Here is a 17,168-nt window from a genome sequence, read left to right on the forward strand (position 1 = left end):
TCTACATTTTGTACTGATTTGCCTGTCCCCTGGAACAATCTCCATTGGGAGCCATAAATAATCGCTTTTCTTTATAAGGAATGAAGTTGATTAGAGGGTACAGAATTGCATTTATTTCTCTTGAATTTCAAGTCCAAATTGATGCATCATGTGATGCAGAGTTCTACAACTACTGAGATGTTTACTCTTAAATTGCAGGCACTGAAGTATTCTTCCAAATTTTGGCTGGCGTAAAAAATAGGTTTTTGGCGAGATCAGCACTTGGGACCATGTATGTGCTCATACTCCTCATTCAACTCTTAAGTCCACACACGTTAAATGTAAGCACAGTTTTCAACAAGGACATCAAGCTATAAGAACGGTGAATGCCATAAGGGTGGTTAGCCTATTCTCCCCTACGTAGGATGCTGCTTGGTGAGTTATTAAGACAAGCTCTCCATCAATTTCGCTGCCTCACTGGTAATTTTGACCAAGGAGACAAGCAAAATAGTCCCAGCGGCCTGGGACCCAATATAGTTGATATCCTCCTTTCTTTTCACTTGGGCTGGAGATTGAGAGATCTGATTTTTATTACAAAAATAATTCTTTTTGCATATGTATCACATGTTCCACGGATCTGGAAGCTGATTCTTCAGCTTTTCTTTGATTGCTGTTTTCACTCTTAAAAAGTGCTTTTTTGTCACACCCGTTACTGTAGATGGCCCCTTCCCTTCCACTTCTTTCCACTCAGTGATTCTGGAAAATAAATGTGCTGCTCTCCTGTGTGCTTCATGAATTTCCTTTGATTTGCATCTGGACACCCTCCTTAGGAAGGAGGTGTGACTTTTTCTGCTTTGATCACAGTTTGAATTTGCATTGAAGGTGTCTGAAGACTGGTTTCCTTTTCCCCAGCAACCCATCTCGAAGTCTGCTTAGAGAACAGTGGCCTCTGGTGAACCTTCAGACCTTCACCTTTGTCCCATCACCTGGGGATCAGTTTACTGGGTATTACATCTTGGTGTGGCTTAATTGCTTACATCATTCAGAAAAAAGATCTGGTTTTAGAAATGGGATCTTTACTAAATGGTTAAAAAGAATAACACACCCTTTTACTTAACAAGTTATCCAAAGGGAATAGTATGAATCTATCTTGAGATATCTCACACATTCCAAATGTGATTGGTTTTAATTAGTCTTGGAACTCGAGAAGGATTTATCTGATTCAGAAATGAAAACCTTCATTTCTTGTTGGTGGAGCTTAACTGTATTAAGAAACACTGCATTTCCTACATTTTAGCTTCATGAGCTACAACTCAACACTTTTTTTGTGTTAATAACTGCTTTGTGAAATGATTCACATAACCTAGTTCTCTGAAGCCAGAGGCGCAAAGGTCTTTCAGAACCTTCTACTTGTGGGTGCGAAGCTACTTCCATTTAGCAAGGTCTTGGAAAGAATACCAAAGAGGTCTACAAGCTGCTTTTGCCATTTGCTCCTCTCCTTGGGGCTTAGTGGGGGTTTTGTGTCTTGTGGGACACTGGCTTGAGGTCAAACAATGGAAAACTCCCCTGCAATGCCCAGGGGTCGAGGTATGCCTTCTTCTTGACTCCAGAGAACATGGATTTTAGCCATCTTCCCTGAAGGCCTGCAACAATCATAATAGTTGCCATCCCCAGTTGGGTTTTTGGAAAATACACAAAGGACCACTTGTGCTTGCCACCCTGGGGAGTATCAAATGGCAAAATTTTGTTTTTAAAGGACATTGACATTTAAGATTGAAAAGGAATTTGGTTGGATTCCTAAATTTAAAAAATAAGTCCATGTGATTTCAAATTAAAATATGGTTATAAATCCAGTCAGCCACACATTTGACTCATTCCCTCTAGAGGAAGATTAATTGCTCCTCACAGCAGAATTCATGTTCTCGCCTCAGCATTTAGTTGCTGGCTATTCCTATTTCTGTCCCCACAGATCCAGCTAATGTAGGTCAGCTGTGTGTATAAACATTTGCTTACTTAGAGTTCAGGAAAATGATCCTGAGATAAGAACAGGCCTCTTGTGGTCCTCTTCACTCCAGTTAAAGCCTAGGCCTCTGAGAAGATCCCAGACAATAGAGAAAATAGGCCATGGGGCTGCTAAGAACCCATTTAGGGCCTAGACCTGATCCTTACACACAGGTCTGGGATCTGCTGTTGGCCAGGCTCTGATAGCCAAGGCAAGCTATTGCCAGATGTGATTTCCCTCTAGGGACCCCTCACTAGCAGGTTCAGTGAGACCCCAGCTTCATTAATGCTGAGGATAAAGACCAAGAGGCAGATTCAAGGAGCCAGAGACCTGGGGCATCAGTCAGATCCACAATACTCAAAATTGTGGTCCCTGGGCTAGCTTTCTTACTATCGATTGGGAACTTGATAGAAATTCCAGTTCTTGACAAAACTCCAGAACTACAGCATCGAGAACTCTGGGGATGGGATAGGGTTCTATATTTGAACAAGCTTTCCAGCTGACTTTGATGCCCAAGTAATAAGAACTTCAGCTATGGTGTTTATAAAGCCAGTGGGTCCTGATCTAGACTCCTTGGGGATTTGTAAGTTTAAAAAAGATCAATGGTTCACCAAGGACCAATTTTTCAGCATTTCAAAAACATGAAGAAAAAAGTATGTCTGTCCAGAGAGAGGATGCTTAGGCTAATAAAGCTTTCATTTTTTCATTGTTGCTGTCTAGAATGATACCATTGTGGATTAGAAATGGGCATTTGCATCAAGAAGCACTGGCTGGTAAATTTATATGCCATTAATTAATTAAAAACAAATATGGCTTAAAAATTAATATGGATAGTGTACATTGGGTGGAAAAGACAAAACTATTTCAAACATAAGACCTATAGCAGTGAAGGATATAACCAAAAAAAGTCCTGAGTAAATAAAAACTTAAAAACCATTAATCTGAGCCCTGTCAACATTTTGTCATCTATTTTAGGTGTAATTTTGAATTAGTCCAATGGGTTTATTGGGCTCTGTTTCCCACTTATAAAATGGGTTCTCTTTGTCTTGGTGTAAAGATAGACTGAGCCGTGGACATGTTTCTTCTGAGATCATGATATTTGCCATGTGAAATTTATATTCTCCTTTTATATTGGTAATAAATAGCTTATTTCATACCCAAGTGACAGTCTTAGGGTTCTAAAAATTGTGACTATTTTCCAATGTAGCTTTGTAATATTTAAGACCTGGTTTGCACACTTTCAGAATTTGAGGTAACATATGTGAATTTCTCTGATTTGAATATTGGAGTTTCTCTGAAAAAGGAAACAAAGACGAATTCAAAGCATGTCTATAATTATTGATTTTCTAGCTTCTAAGGGATGGGGAACTGAAAAATTGAAAGAGAGATGGAAGAAAAAAAAGGGAGGTATGATTGTTGATCCAAATGCACTTGGCAAGAAAATTCAAGACACCTTTTTCTATCTCTGAAGTTGAGATGTTAGAAAGAAAGAAAGAGGCAGGTAGATTAATCCCGTTGTGCCGTGTTCTGCTCAGACAGCCAACAGAGTGTGGAAAGGTGCTGTGGGGAGCAGCCAAGTCAAATGAATGCTCTGAGAAAAGGAAGAGAGACTTTGTCCAGTCAACTTCTCAAAACTATGGTGAAGCTGCATGGGGTGTGGGTGCAGGAATTGCCCAGGTCATTCTTCTTGCTATTCAGGAGTATCACAGAATTCAGGGATTTACCAAGGCTTTGCAGTAAGTATGTGGCTGCTGTAGCTTGAATTAGTCTGCAAAAAAATAAAAATAAATAAAGGCAGCACCATTCATACACAGCTCATTGTATCTTCAAGTTCTCTTACACTGATCAGATCATGCAGCCAATCTGTCTGGATATCCCATTCTGGCCAGCGGTGGCTATCTGTGAGACTCTGTTGAGAAGTAGCAGCCTCTTTGACCTTAAGACTTCTAAAATCCATTTTAATTCTCCTGCTCTCATCTCCTGTATTCCAGAAGTAGGTAGGATTCCTACCCTGTTTCCCTTGGGTTCAACCTTATTAGATTCTCTTTAGTAGTAGAGAGGAAGGAAAATTGTAATTTTTCACCTTCAACCCTTCCAATAACCATTCCCCGGTAGGATCATAAAGTTGCCTAAAATTGTTACATGGGGATATTTTGGGGCCCCCAATACTATATTGCAAGATCTTAGACACAGAAATCATATTTTCATTCTCTGTGTTTTCCCCAGAAGCTTCCTGATAGCACGCACTTAGTTAAATATTGACTGAATTGCTCTATGGCCATTTTATTCAGTGTGATCCACATAGCTTATTATCCTTCTAAACTCAGGCTCTGGTAGTGGTTAGAATTCAATGGTGTCATTTAAAAGATTCTACCTAGGAGAATGATGCCCAAAGGAAAGAATTGTAGGTAAGAAAATACATACGAATTAGTGATAAGCAGATCCAAGCCCCCAGAGATCTGTGAGGGGGGTGGAGTTGGTTCTGCCCTATGGCCATGGGAAAGTACTGAGCCTTGAGTCTTAAAAAGGAAGGGCAGTGGAGCCAGTCCCTTCAAATCCTGCTTTTGGTGGCAAACTGAGCAATTCAAAATCCCCATCCTGAAATTCAGAGATGGGTTTTTTGGAGATAAGTCCAAACAATAAATCCTTAAAGTAATACTGCTAAGGTAATCATGAGATAATATTTCACCACCAAATAAGGATTTCACATTTAAAAAATGTGAATTTCACAACTGCCATAAATGTGAAGGCATTGTGAGCATGAGGCTTGGGGCTCCACTTGAGGATCAAAAGCATTTTCTTACTGTTTAAAGATCTTTTAGGGGCTCTCCAAGGCCTTAGATCCTTACTTGTCACTTTTACTCAAGACATAATGCCTTTAAATTCATGGCATAAAATGGAAAGAGGGAAAAATATTCTAAACTATGAGCTCATTATTGTTAAGCTATTGTTCATCGATGAGAACAAAGTGAATGCATAAAAGAAGTGATGGGTTGGTATTATAAAAAAGTAATTTATTACTGATGTGTATGGATTCTTTGCTACTGAGCAGAAACCTTAAATCTTTCAGGATGAACATCCAGAAAGAAGGAAGCAGGTGAAATGAACCCCTCTGGGTTAGTCGCAGTAGCCAACTGAAAAGTACACAGGACTCAGCTCATTAGAATAAGTGAGAGAGAAATCTCAAAATTTACGCATCAACTTGGAGTTCAACTAAAGTGCGATTTGCTGTAGAGCTAACTCAGTGGAGGTTTTCATTCATTGTTGGCCATAGTGAAACAGATTATGATGCAGAAATTAACTTGAAGTTCATTTCATTAATATCATTGATTTATCCTTGGCATTTTCCCACTTCACTTTTTTAAAAAAATGGTACTGGGGATCAAACGAAGGACCTTGCACTTGCAAGGCAGGTGGCGCCACCACTGAGCTAAACCCCTGCCCCACACTTTACTTCACTTTTTTAACTTTTCAAATTCCAGCTGAATTTTTGATCACAAAAAATGTAAGTGGTTTTTAATGGTCTACTGATTTCTTTGAACATTGGAGAAGAGGAGCTTCTTAGAGATCAGGAAGCTCAAATTTGGCATTATCTCCGCAACAACAGGGGAGAGTTGTGGGTTTTTTGTAGTATTTGACAAGATCCAAAGACTTAATGTAAAAGGCAAGACTAATCCTGCCAATGGATGGCAGGCGTTCTGTTGAGTGTCCTAAAAATAGCACTGCTGTCATAACTGAAGAATAATGAGTTCACTGGGCTGACAGTTTTGAATTTAGGCAAATTATGAAAAGTTTTAAAATTTAGGGAAGGATTGCAATTTTTCCAAATTTCATAGCTAAAGGGACATTGTAGAAATAATCTGATCCTGCAGACAGTTACATTATCATAAATTAAAACTTCAAAAAATGGGAGCACGTTGGACCTGACATTGGGATATTTGAAAACTCTTTTAAGTCTCCTCAATCTCAGTTTCATGAACTTCAAAGACAAATGAAGAATTGATTAGTTCAAGGTATTTTTCTTTTTTATTCTGAAGAGGACCAGACCTCAAATGAGGATTCTTGGGGGATCTTCGGGAAGGTATAAGAAGAGGCCAAGAAGCAGAGTCCTGAACGCTGTCTATGTCGTGTGTGTGTGTGTGTGTGTGTGTGTGTGTGTGTGTGTGTGTGTACAATGGGTGATGTGTATATAAAGGATATTGAAATATAAGATGGATGTAAATAAAAATTATCACAGTAAAAGACACATTGCCATGAATTCCCCTCAAAATATTTCTCCTGCTTTGAAGTTCTTCTACTTTCTGAAGCAGTTTTGGAAGTCCTTTTCCATGAGCATCTTTGTGAGGCATGATAAAAAACACAGCGAAGTTTGCTGCTGAGTACCGTCCAATGGAAAGACAGGTTTGTAAAAACATGGTGGTCATTTATCTTATTTACCAGATAAATGGGCTCTTCGGTAAAGTCCAAATGACCATGAGAGATAAATTGCTTCAGGACATCATGGCAGCAAGGGCAGCACAAAATAAGACATGAAAGATGGCTTCCAGAACTGTTTCACAAAATGACAGGAATGATGGGATAAGTGTGTTAAATACCAGGGGGAGTATGTCGGTGGGGATCAATGACACTGTCTTTTACCATAATAAAGTTTAAAAAATTTAAACACATACCATATATTTTAGTCACATTACATACATACATACATATATATATATATATATATATATGCACAATTTCTTTAACAAAAAAATTAGAAAATTCACAAAATCAGGTGACCTCTGAAGGTATTAGCTTTTCTTCCTTCCATTGTCCTTCCTTTCCTTTTCTGTTCCGCTTCAAAAACTTAAAGCAATAGAACAAAGAAATAAAAAAATCCTTTTATAATTGTACTTACCTTTGTTTCTTATCACCCTTTCCCCTAACATCCGGGGCCCTTCTGAAGGACCACGTTGCTTACTGTTGTCCCTTTAGTGCTTGGCCTAGTACCCTGCACACGATTAGATTTATCACAGAATTTGTTAATTTATATTGATTTGAAAAGATCTGGAATCTTGGCTCCTCTTCTCTTCTCTCTGCTGTTTGAATTTGCACGTGCATCCCCAAGTCTCCGAGGAACACACAGCTCGGCCCTGAATGTTGACTGCATGCGCAGTCTGTGGTCGGATTGAGAGGCCTAACCCATCAGCCGGTGAAGAGATTCGCCCTGGCTCTAGATTTCTGAGAAGAGCTAAATGGAATGGGCCGGGCCAGACAGGGACCAGTGTGAGTTAGACCAATACACGCCATGTTCCTACAGCAGAACCGACTCCCTTAGAAAGCCAGGTTGAAAGGAGGAGGCTAAGTACCTTTGCTATTTGCTTGACTTATAAAAATGATTTCATTATTTGCAGGACTTTTTATCCTCAGAAATTATCCTAGCGATACAATGAACTATGGATGCAAATTTTCTGCCAAGCAGAATTTTGGAAATCCTGGAGAGCAAACTCTTGTACTTCTACTGGAGTCTAAGGTGCAAACAGATGCTTGACTTACACAGCTGACATGAGAGGTGTTATTTAAAAATACACTGTAGAGTTATCCTGTCTTTACTCGTTGCTTTTACTCATTGCCAAATTGAACTCCAAATTCTTAACAAAAGTTTATTCTTACCCACATGCCAGCTGCGAGAACCAGGCTCAGAGTATTCAAGCACTAAACATTATGAACTGAACATTAAATCAATTGTGAAGCAACTTGAAATAACTAAGAGGTCCTGGGTCTATCCGCTCTGCATTTACCTTTCCAGAATTAAGGAGAAAGAAACATGGGTGAGGGCACAGATTATCAGATTTGAGTGCAAGTTCCCTGGCCTGGCCTGAGGCCTGCAGATCTTTATTTTCCCTTTAACATCTCTATTGGAGGGCTTAGATGAAATAGGCCACACATAGACTGGCTTCTTTGGCTTCTCATATACTTGTAAATGTTGCTGAAAAAGTCTTAAAATTGCAGGGGAATTGTTTCTTTTGTGCTTAGCAAGGCTACAAAAATTGTGCTTTAAAGTTACCTACAGTTTACTGTTTGTAAAACTTATCCATTAACAAAGAGTTACTTTTGACTTAACAAAGGCTTGAAAATTTCTTCCTCCTGTTCTGGCTTGAAGCACAGAATAAACTTACAAGCATCTGAATTTCTGTGTCATTATAAATATTGATTTAAAAAATTTACTGGGGAAAAACTAGTAGATGTACAGAAGCTTAAACCATGATTTCATTCACTGAGGCTCCTTTTTCCCCATTGCCATAGATAAACTCAAGTTAGCTTCAATTGCTGAGCTGGTAGAAAATTGCATTTTCTACAAGGTACGGTAATGCTTCTTCTTTGATCCAAATTATGGTCAGTGATTCAATATTATATAATTTGTGCCAGAATGGTATTACTACACAAAAGAAAAGAAACACACGGCAATGTCCAATTAACTGTGGAATCAAACTCTCCAAACAGAATTGAAACCAGGGAGGTGAGGGAAAGAAAAGATTATGTGATTGATACTTCTGGAAAGAATAGTAACTATGTCCAATTTTAAAGGTAAGCAGCAGTGAAGGATATCCACAGTGAGGTGTGTTTACCTTAAGAACAGCCTTGTCCTAGTGGAATTTCAGACACTCCCCATTTGGCTTAAAGGGAAGCACCTTGCAGGTGAGTGCTGGTAGCAGGCAGAGCACCCAGAGACTGGGTTTCTGTTGACACAGATTCTGTAAGTCTCTTGGAAGATCGATGCATTGGCTTATACTAAATAATCTCTGAGGCACTTTCCAGCTCCCAAATTGCATGTCCTTGGCAATCTCAGTAAGTAAGAGCCATAGATACTCACGAGGTATTAAGCCTTGGTTAGCCAGTTGCTCCTGGGTCCTTCTCTGTTGGAGTCGTAACTGTAAAACTTAAAAAAGGAAGTGTTATGTTGTGAGTTGGGCTAGACATGACTATAATCACTTATATTTTCATAATACTTTTCATAGCTCTTCTCATTTTATTTCTAGAACAGTTCTGAAAATTATTCTCGAGTCTTTCTATTCCTGTTAGAGATGCAGAGAAAACAATGAGAGAAGCTGAGGGCCTGTACAGTCTGCAGCAAGTTCTAACAAACTGAGATTAGAATACCAAACTCCTTCATGAAGTGAATTATTATTATCTTTACAGAATCTCTCTCTCTCTCTCTCTCTCTCTCTCTCCTGTATTATTTGAAAACACAAATATAATCAAATTCTGCTTGGATGATAGCCTGTGATTTCAAAAGGGGAGACAGAGTGAAGAAAGGTTCAACTCTTATCTATCACCCCTTAGTAGATGCGTAACCCTAGGCTTATTGCTTAACCTTTCTGACCCTCAGGTTCTTCATCTGTAAACAGGAACAATGCCAGCTTTCCAGGGTTTCCATAAAGTCTGATAAGACAAGTATAAGCACATCACTTAGCAGAATGCCTGGCACACATAATGTGATCAGTACATGAGAGTGTTACGAGAACATCAATTCTTCTGGGAATTCAAAGAAGGACTACTAGAGTTATGCCTTGTTTAAAAACACTATAAAATTATCCAACTGAATATCACATATATATTTCATATAGTATATATCTATAGCACAAATACATTGTACATCATATACATTTAAATAGTAAACATGAAACAGTATAGAATTATTACAATATGAGTGTGGTTTTTATAATTTTCTCTCTTCTCACTCTCAAACACACTTTTTGTGTTTGGACATTTATCCTCCCCTGCTCATGGATATATCATTTTCTCAGGAAGATTGTGAGTGTGCCATCTTGGTTTCCATTTTTTGAGTTGCTCCCAAGAAGAGTGGGAGGAACAAAAGTTTGCAGAGAAAAGATCAATTGTTGTACGGTGAAAAGGGAGGCCATGAACTGCTCCTATAAGAGGGAGATTGGAATAGGAGGAAGAGGAAAAAGTGAAAAAGCTATGTGGGCTGAGTTTCAGGCTTATTTAGTATTTTAGAGTGAGGTTTCAAAGCAAATAGTCATAAGGTAAAACGAAAGTTAAGGTAATGGAGAATAATAATTTAAAAAAGTATTGCTGTGTATTTTAAGTTGGATTCTTATTGACATTTTGAGAGATACCAGTATTGTTTAAATTGCTTTTAACTAATTTTTGTTGGTAGACTGTGCTTCATCTCATAAGCCCCATAAAACTCCATGTAACAGCAGGACAACAAAGAGGACAATTATTTTAAATTGCGGGGAAATGAAAATTATACGAGACTTATTGTAAGTTCACCTTTAGACCAACCCTCCTGGTTAAAACTGCAAACTCTGAGCAAACCATAAAGAAAATACTACCTGAGGATTCTAAATAGTAAAGGAAGTCAGGCAGATTGCAGAGAGGAACCAAAACTTGGAAAACTGACTTGAGTGGGGGCTGAGCTTCCCGTTGAGGAAAATTTACACTGAGCGTGGCCTGTAGTCATGGAGTGGCTGGTCACAGGCAACTGAAACACCAAACCGAACAAACTGCCAGAAGAATCAAGGGATCGAGGCCAGATGACCATGGCTGACTGCCAGAGGGTGACAGGGAAATCAAGCAGAAGAGAGCCCTGGAGAGAGTCGGCTTCCCTAATTCTGTGCCTGAAGACTGCAAGGTTCACATTGACTCCTTTCTAATGTTTCTGTGGAACAGGCCCACAGCAGCGCAGCAGATATGAAACCAAACTAAGACGTGGACCTCTGTTCACACAGGTAAAAGACAGCTTAAAAATTGGATCTACCTGAATTAACTATCTGCTAAAACAAATGAAAAAAAACCAAGATTTTCCAGAAGACAGTAACAGAATCCAGTACTATATAATGTAAGACTCACTACAATGTTCAGGATACAATCCAAAATTAGTCTCTATTCAGAGACCTATGTGGTTGTGACCCATTCTAATTAGAGAAGGAAAAGCAAAAAACAAAACAAAACAACAACAACCCCCCAAAACAAATGCTAATCTCAGTAACTCTGAAGTTAGAATTATTAGATAAGATGTTTAAGTAATTCAGCTATGTTGAAGTAAAAGGAAGTATTCTTAAAATGAATGACAAGACAGAAAATCTTAACAGGAAAAGACAACACATAAAAAGAAACCAAATAGCAGTATTAAAACTTAATAGTAGAATATATGAAATAAAAATATTTTTATTTTTTTAAATAAAAGGTGGCACTTGCCTATAATCTCAGCACTCTTGGGGCACGGGTGTGGTGCTGAGACAGGAGAATCACAAATTTGAGCCCAGTCTGGGCAACTTAGTGACTTAGCAAGAACTTACCTCAGAATAAACATTTTAAAGAGGGGGCATGGCTGGGCTTGTAGCTTGGTGGGAAGGCCCTGGATTCAAAGCAATTTCAAATACTGCAAAATCAAAACCAAACCAATCCAAACCAAACACCCCCATAAGATAACAAACAAACAAAACCACAATAAAATCCCTAATGGGTTTAATATCAAGGGAATATCAAGGGATTAAGTATCTTCAAGGGTACACCAAAAAAAAAAAAAAGAGAGGAAAAAGATTTTAAAAAGTAGAGCCTCAGAGACCTATGCAATAACATAAAAAGCCTAACATCAGAAAATTAGAGTCCCAGAAGAGCAGAGGAAGAAATAACAGTTGAAAGTACCCCAAATAAATGTATAGACTAAAAGATTTCAATAAGCCCCAAATCAGGCATATTGACAAAAAAACACCCTTAGATACATAATAATTCAGTATCAGAAAGCAAAAGATATAGAGAAAATCTTAAAAATAATGTAGTATAGAGAGGAAAATGTGGATTTAAATAACCAGTGGCTTTTCATCAGCACCCCAGGAGGCCGGGAGATAGAATTCAAATAACAACCAACCCTGGGATTTAGTTCAGTTAGTGGCTTCACCTTTCAAGTTCCAAGTGCAATCCCTGGTACAAAAACAAAAACAAAAAAAACCAAAAAACAACCAAAAAATACCACACACAACCAAAAACCCTGTCAACTTAGAATAAAAAAGCCTTCCAGGAATAAAAATGAAATAAAGGTAAGTTCAGGTAAAGGAAAATGAAATAATCTTTTGCCAGCTGATTTTACTGCAAGAAATGCTTGAAAAGGAAATTCTCAGGTCAAGGGGAAGTCACTAGAGGGAAACCTGGATATCCAAACAATTTCAGAAATGGTAGCTATCTGGACAAATATTAAAGATTTATATTTTTCTTCTTCATTAAAAAAGATGACTATTTAGAGAAGAAATTTTACATTGTCTGTGGTGGTCAGAGGTAAAACAGATGCCAGTTCTGTTATAATCATATACAGATGTTCAGCTATAGGGTGGATTCAGGATGTCCTCAAAGACCAGTGCAATGAAACCTTGATTCCCAGTCCATGACATTTTTAAGAGGTGATGGAGACTTTCAGAGGTGGAGAGAAAACCAGAAAACTGAGACTGTGCCCGTGAATAGGATGTTGGGAGCCACACACATTCCTCTTTCTCCTTGCTTTCTGTCATGAAGTAAAAAGCTTCCTCTGCCATGTGCTCCCAGTGTGTTTTGCTGCTCTGCCACAGACCCTATGCAACTGTACTAACTAATCATGGACTAGAATTTCTGAAACTGAGTCAAATCTTTCCTCCTCATAAGTTGATTATCTCAGGTATTTTACCATAGCAAGGGAAAGCTGATTAAAACAGGTCCTTACATGAGTTTGTATACTTTTCATGAAGTCGTATATTAACTATAAAAGAAGAATGATATATGTTAGAATTCCTAGAGCGTTAATTAAAAAACAAAAATAAGTATAGCTTTAAAAATTAAAAACTTAGAAGGGGCCAGGGATTTAGCTCAGTGGTTCGGTGGCCTGCCTTGCAAGCACAAGTACACGAGTTCAATCCCCGGTACCAAAAAAACAAAAACAAAAACAAAAAAATTAGGTAGGTGTAGTGGTGCATGTTTGTAATTCTAGCACTTTGGGAGGCTGAGGAAGGGGGACTGTGAATTCAGGCCCAGCCTTGGCAAGGCAGTGATTAGCAAGACCCTGTGTACATAAAAAATAAAAGAGGGAAGGATGTAAATGCCCTGGGTTCAATCCTCAGGGCTGGGGAAAGAAAAGAAGTTAATATGGGATGTAAAAGAAATAAAAATAATCCAAAAGAAGACAATAAAGGAGGAATCTAGGAACAAAAAATAGAGGGACAGACAGAAACCAAATAATGAAATCAAAGATACAAATCCCACTATCCCACATCAGCAATTGCATTAAACTTTAATGTAGAAATGCTAAAAGGATAGACATTACAAGAAGAGATTCTTAAAAAGCATTATTCAATTACATGTTGTCTGTAAAAGATACTTTAATATATAAGGACACTGATTGCAAGGGAATAAAAAAAGATATGCCACTAAAACAGCAAGCACAAGAAGGCTAGCATGACTATTAATATCAGATGGACTGGGCTTCAAGTCCAAGAGGATTAATAGACAAAAAGGTGACATTTTAGAATTACAAAAATGACAATTCACCATAATACATAACAATTACAAATGCATAGCAATTATAAATAAATATGAGTCTAGTCACAAAGCCACAAAATACATGAAGCAAAACTTGACAAATTAAAAGGATAAATAGGCAACTTAAAGGCACAGTAAGTGACCTGAGACTCTTGTCTCAACATTTGATAGAACTGGGTAAAAAAATCTCTATTGACAGAGGATTTAAACAGTATCAACCATCTCATCTTAATTGAACTAATTACTCATATTGATTACATTTATCTTGCTTTAGCTATAGAGCACTACAACCCACAATTACAGAATAAATGTTCTTTTCAAGAGTACAAGACTCATTCACCAAAGTATATTGAGCCATAAGGGAAATTTCAATAAATTCAAAAGGACTGAATTCATGTAGAACGTGTTCTCTGATCATATTGGAATAAATCAGCAATCAAAAGTGTATAATTTTAATGAATATATTTGGCAATATGTTTTTTTTTTTTTGGTTTTTGGTACTGGGAATCAAACTCAGGACCTTGTGTTTACCAGGCAGGTAAGGTGCCATTGAACTAATTCCCCAGCCCTTGGCAATATACTTCTAAATTATTATAGGTCAAAGGAGAAATCACAAGAGAAATTAAAATTATTTTGAACAATAGTAACGGATAAGTAACATAACACCACTTATGAGAAAGCAGCTGGTGCTATGGTTACAGGGAAGCTTGGAGTTTTTTAAATGCTTATCTCAGAAAAAGTTCATCAATAACCCAAGATTGTACTTTAAGAAACAAACTAAAAAAAAGTATCCTTCAAGTAAGTAAAATTTTTAACAAAGTAGAGCAGAAATCTTCAAAGTAGAAAACAGATTTGTAAAGTGACAATATGAAATAGGAAGAAAAGGGCTAAAGGTCTAGGGAAAGTGGGAAGGATAGGGGAAAGGTAGTAAGGGAAAAATATATAAGAAAATGAAAAAAATGTAAATAAAGTGTTTGTAAATTGGGAGGGGAAGAGGGGATGAAGGGAGGGTAGGAACAAGGGGAAAATATGAGAATCAAGACCTGTCATGTAAAGGTACAAGATCCCAATGATGAGTGTAGCTGTACTATGTACCTAAAATGTACCAATAAACTCAATGAGGAAAAAAAAAAAGAAAACTGATATGTAGTACAGAAAATTAACAAAACTAAAAGTAGTTTCCTTGCAAAGACCAATGAAATTGATGAACATCTAGCTAGACTGGCCAAGATAAAAAGAGTAAAATTCACCGATATTAGAAATAAAAAAGGACTATAACTACACACTCTAGACATTAAAGGGATAATAAGAAAATATTAACAAATTTGTACCAATGACTCTAATAGTTCAGAGAGACAAATCTCTTAAAAACAACTTTCTAATATTGATGTAAGAAATATAAAGTCTAAATAACATTCTATTTATTAAATAAATTGCATAGATTGTCAGAGTCCTTTCCCGCTCCACACATATACTGATGAAAAACTCTAGGCCTAGTCATTTTACTGATAAATTCAATCAAAATCTTGTGATCAGAGTAAGTAATTTTCCAAGTTCTCTATTAAATAACCTTCACATTCTATGTATTGCACCAATTATGTACAAATAAGTCTACAATTATTTTGTCATTCAATGTCATGAATCTTAGTCCAACAAGGAAGAATGTTTATAAATTCTTTCTCTTATTGTCAGGATCACCTAACTTGAAAATTATTTCAGTAGCCTGGGCAGTAAGCTATTTTGACTTGGATGGAGCTAGAAAATGGCCATAGAAATGAAAACAAAAGAGGAAAATCTGACAGATACCTTGAACAGAAAGCACTGGAAGAACACGAGAGCTTTGACTCCAAGAGCTCTGTTAATTCTCTAAAGCTATAAAATGCTGCTTGCAGGTGCATAGGTGCACATTTCTGGGGACTGCCTTCTGACTACTACCAGATTGTAGGAAGTCTAGGAGACTACAAAAGTTAACAATCACATGTGTGCTAGCATGTTGCCTCCCTGCAGAATACCTTGAACAGTTTTACTAGGCACATTTCCCTAAACTCTATTTTCACCAGATTACTTTGTGCAGTGCTCTACAGTGACTTTTCTCATACCTGAGTACTTCATGTACACTACACTATTTCAAAACAAACTCTCTTCCTCAGAGTTGAAACTCCAATAATACCCATCACATGTGCTCAGATCTTTGTCTCTGGTTATGAGAAGCTCATATGTGGAATTCTGCATATGGTCTGAAGCTATAATTCTGATTTGTTACTAATACTTGATAAATCATATACAACTTCCATTTATTACTTCTTTGCTATTTTATTATGTCATCCTCTCCTGTTATAGAAACTGTAATATACACCACGACTCATTTGTAGGTGCTAAAATCTCATTTGAGCACTTGCTGTCCTTTTTTCTTTCTTTTAAGAACAAAAGTACTGAATATCTTGTATTTCTGGATTACAAACTAAACACACATCTGATTCCTATAAATGATGGAAATGTTAGTTTAAAAAAATCTATACCTGCAGTGGAAAAGAAGGGGATTCCTTAGTAGATAGAAATGGTAAATAATCTAGGAGATGCAAAAAGTATAGAGGATTGAACTGGAAAACTACACCTGAGGACATGCAGTAACTGAAAGCTATGCCAAGGATCACCTAACAGAAGAGCATAAAGGCCCTGGCTCAATCTAACAGGATTGTTAGTACTGAAGTAGGAGTTCAACCTCTATGATTTCCTGAACTCCTATTCACACTGGTTAAGTGAGACCTAACTTATAGGGGAGTGGGACTGTGTCCAGTTGGGGACAGTGTATGGGGCACCTTTGGAGTCACAGGGTGGGTCAGAGAATGTCGGGAATGCCCAAGAGGATCGGCAATCCTGCACTGTCTGAAACCAGCTACTTGCTCCTCTTGTCCCTCCCGCACAATCCCTGAAATCCCCAGTGGTATGCCTTTTCTCTGGAGACTGTGCTCACCGGAGTACTAGGCAATCCAGCAGATACCCATGAACACACAATGTAAGGATGGTCTTATCTGGGGGAATGTCAGCATCCAAAAAGAGAGACTCCAAACTTACCAAGGGAAAGATTATATACTCAGGGAAACAGTATAAACAGACTCTCTTCTCAGAGATAGGCAAGAGGAAAACATGAACAGGAAAACAACACACTAGCCACCTCTCACCCATTAGGATGGCTGCCCTACTCTCAATAAAACACAAAACAAGAAGTGGTGGCAAGGATGTGGAAAAATTGGAACTCTTATGCACTGTTGGTAGTAGGAATCTAAAGTGTTGCACCTACTAGGGATAAGAGAATGATGATTCTTCCAAAGTCACACATAGAATTACCAACTGATCCAGCAGTGTCACTTCTGGGTCTATACTCAGAAGAGCTGAAAACAGAGATTTAAAGAGATACATTTACATCTATGTCGTGGGAGCACTTTTTACAATAGCTGAAAGGTGGAATTAATACCAAGTGTCTACCAATAGATGAATGATCAATCAATGTAATGAATGAATGGATGTAATACATCAATATGATGGACATCATTCAGTCTTAAAAGGAAGGACATTCTGACATGTAATACAAGGATAAACCTTGCAGATGTTATGCTAAGTAAAATGAATTACTTACAAAAGATCAAACACTGTATGATTCCATTTATATGGGGTAGCT

The 17,168-nt window shown here is 37.7% G+C and overlaps 1 protein-coding gene across 4 annotated transcripts in view; it reads right to left on the reverse strand.

Annotated features, from left to right (window-relative positions):
- Positions 1-17,168, reverse strand: part of Myocd (myocardin) — a 98,753-nt gene that overhangs the window by 49,631 nt on the left and 31,954 nt on the right. For 3 of the 4 annotated variants that reach the window (XM_010615008.3, XM_010615009.3, XM_010615007.3), the window contains exon 2: positions 8,832-8,897. In XM_010615008.3, coding sequence (XP_010613310.1) covers positions 8,832-8,897 — 66 coding nt within the window. Of the gene's footprint in view, positions 1-3,705; positions 3,750-8,831; positions 8,900-17,168 lie in introns of those variants that run through there. The other variant, XM_033762783.1, reaches the window with a different exon arrangement.

The sequence above is a fragment of the Fukomys damarensis genome, unplaced genomic scaffold (genome assembly GCF_012274545.1).
Source record: "Fukomys damarensis isolate Sample0158 unplaced genomic scaffold, DMR_v1.0_HiC HiC_scaffold_13, whole genome shotgun sequence".
NCBI lineage: Eukaryota > Metazoa > Chordata > Mammalia > Rodentia > Bathyergidae > Fukomys > Fukomys damarensis.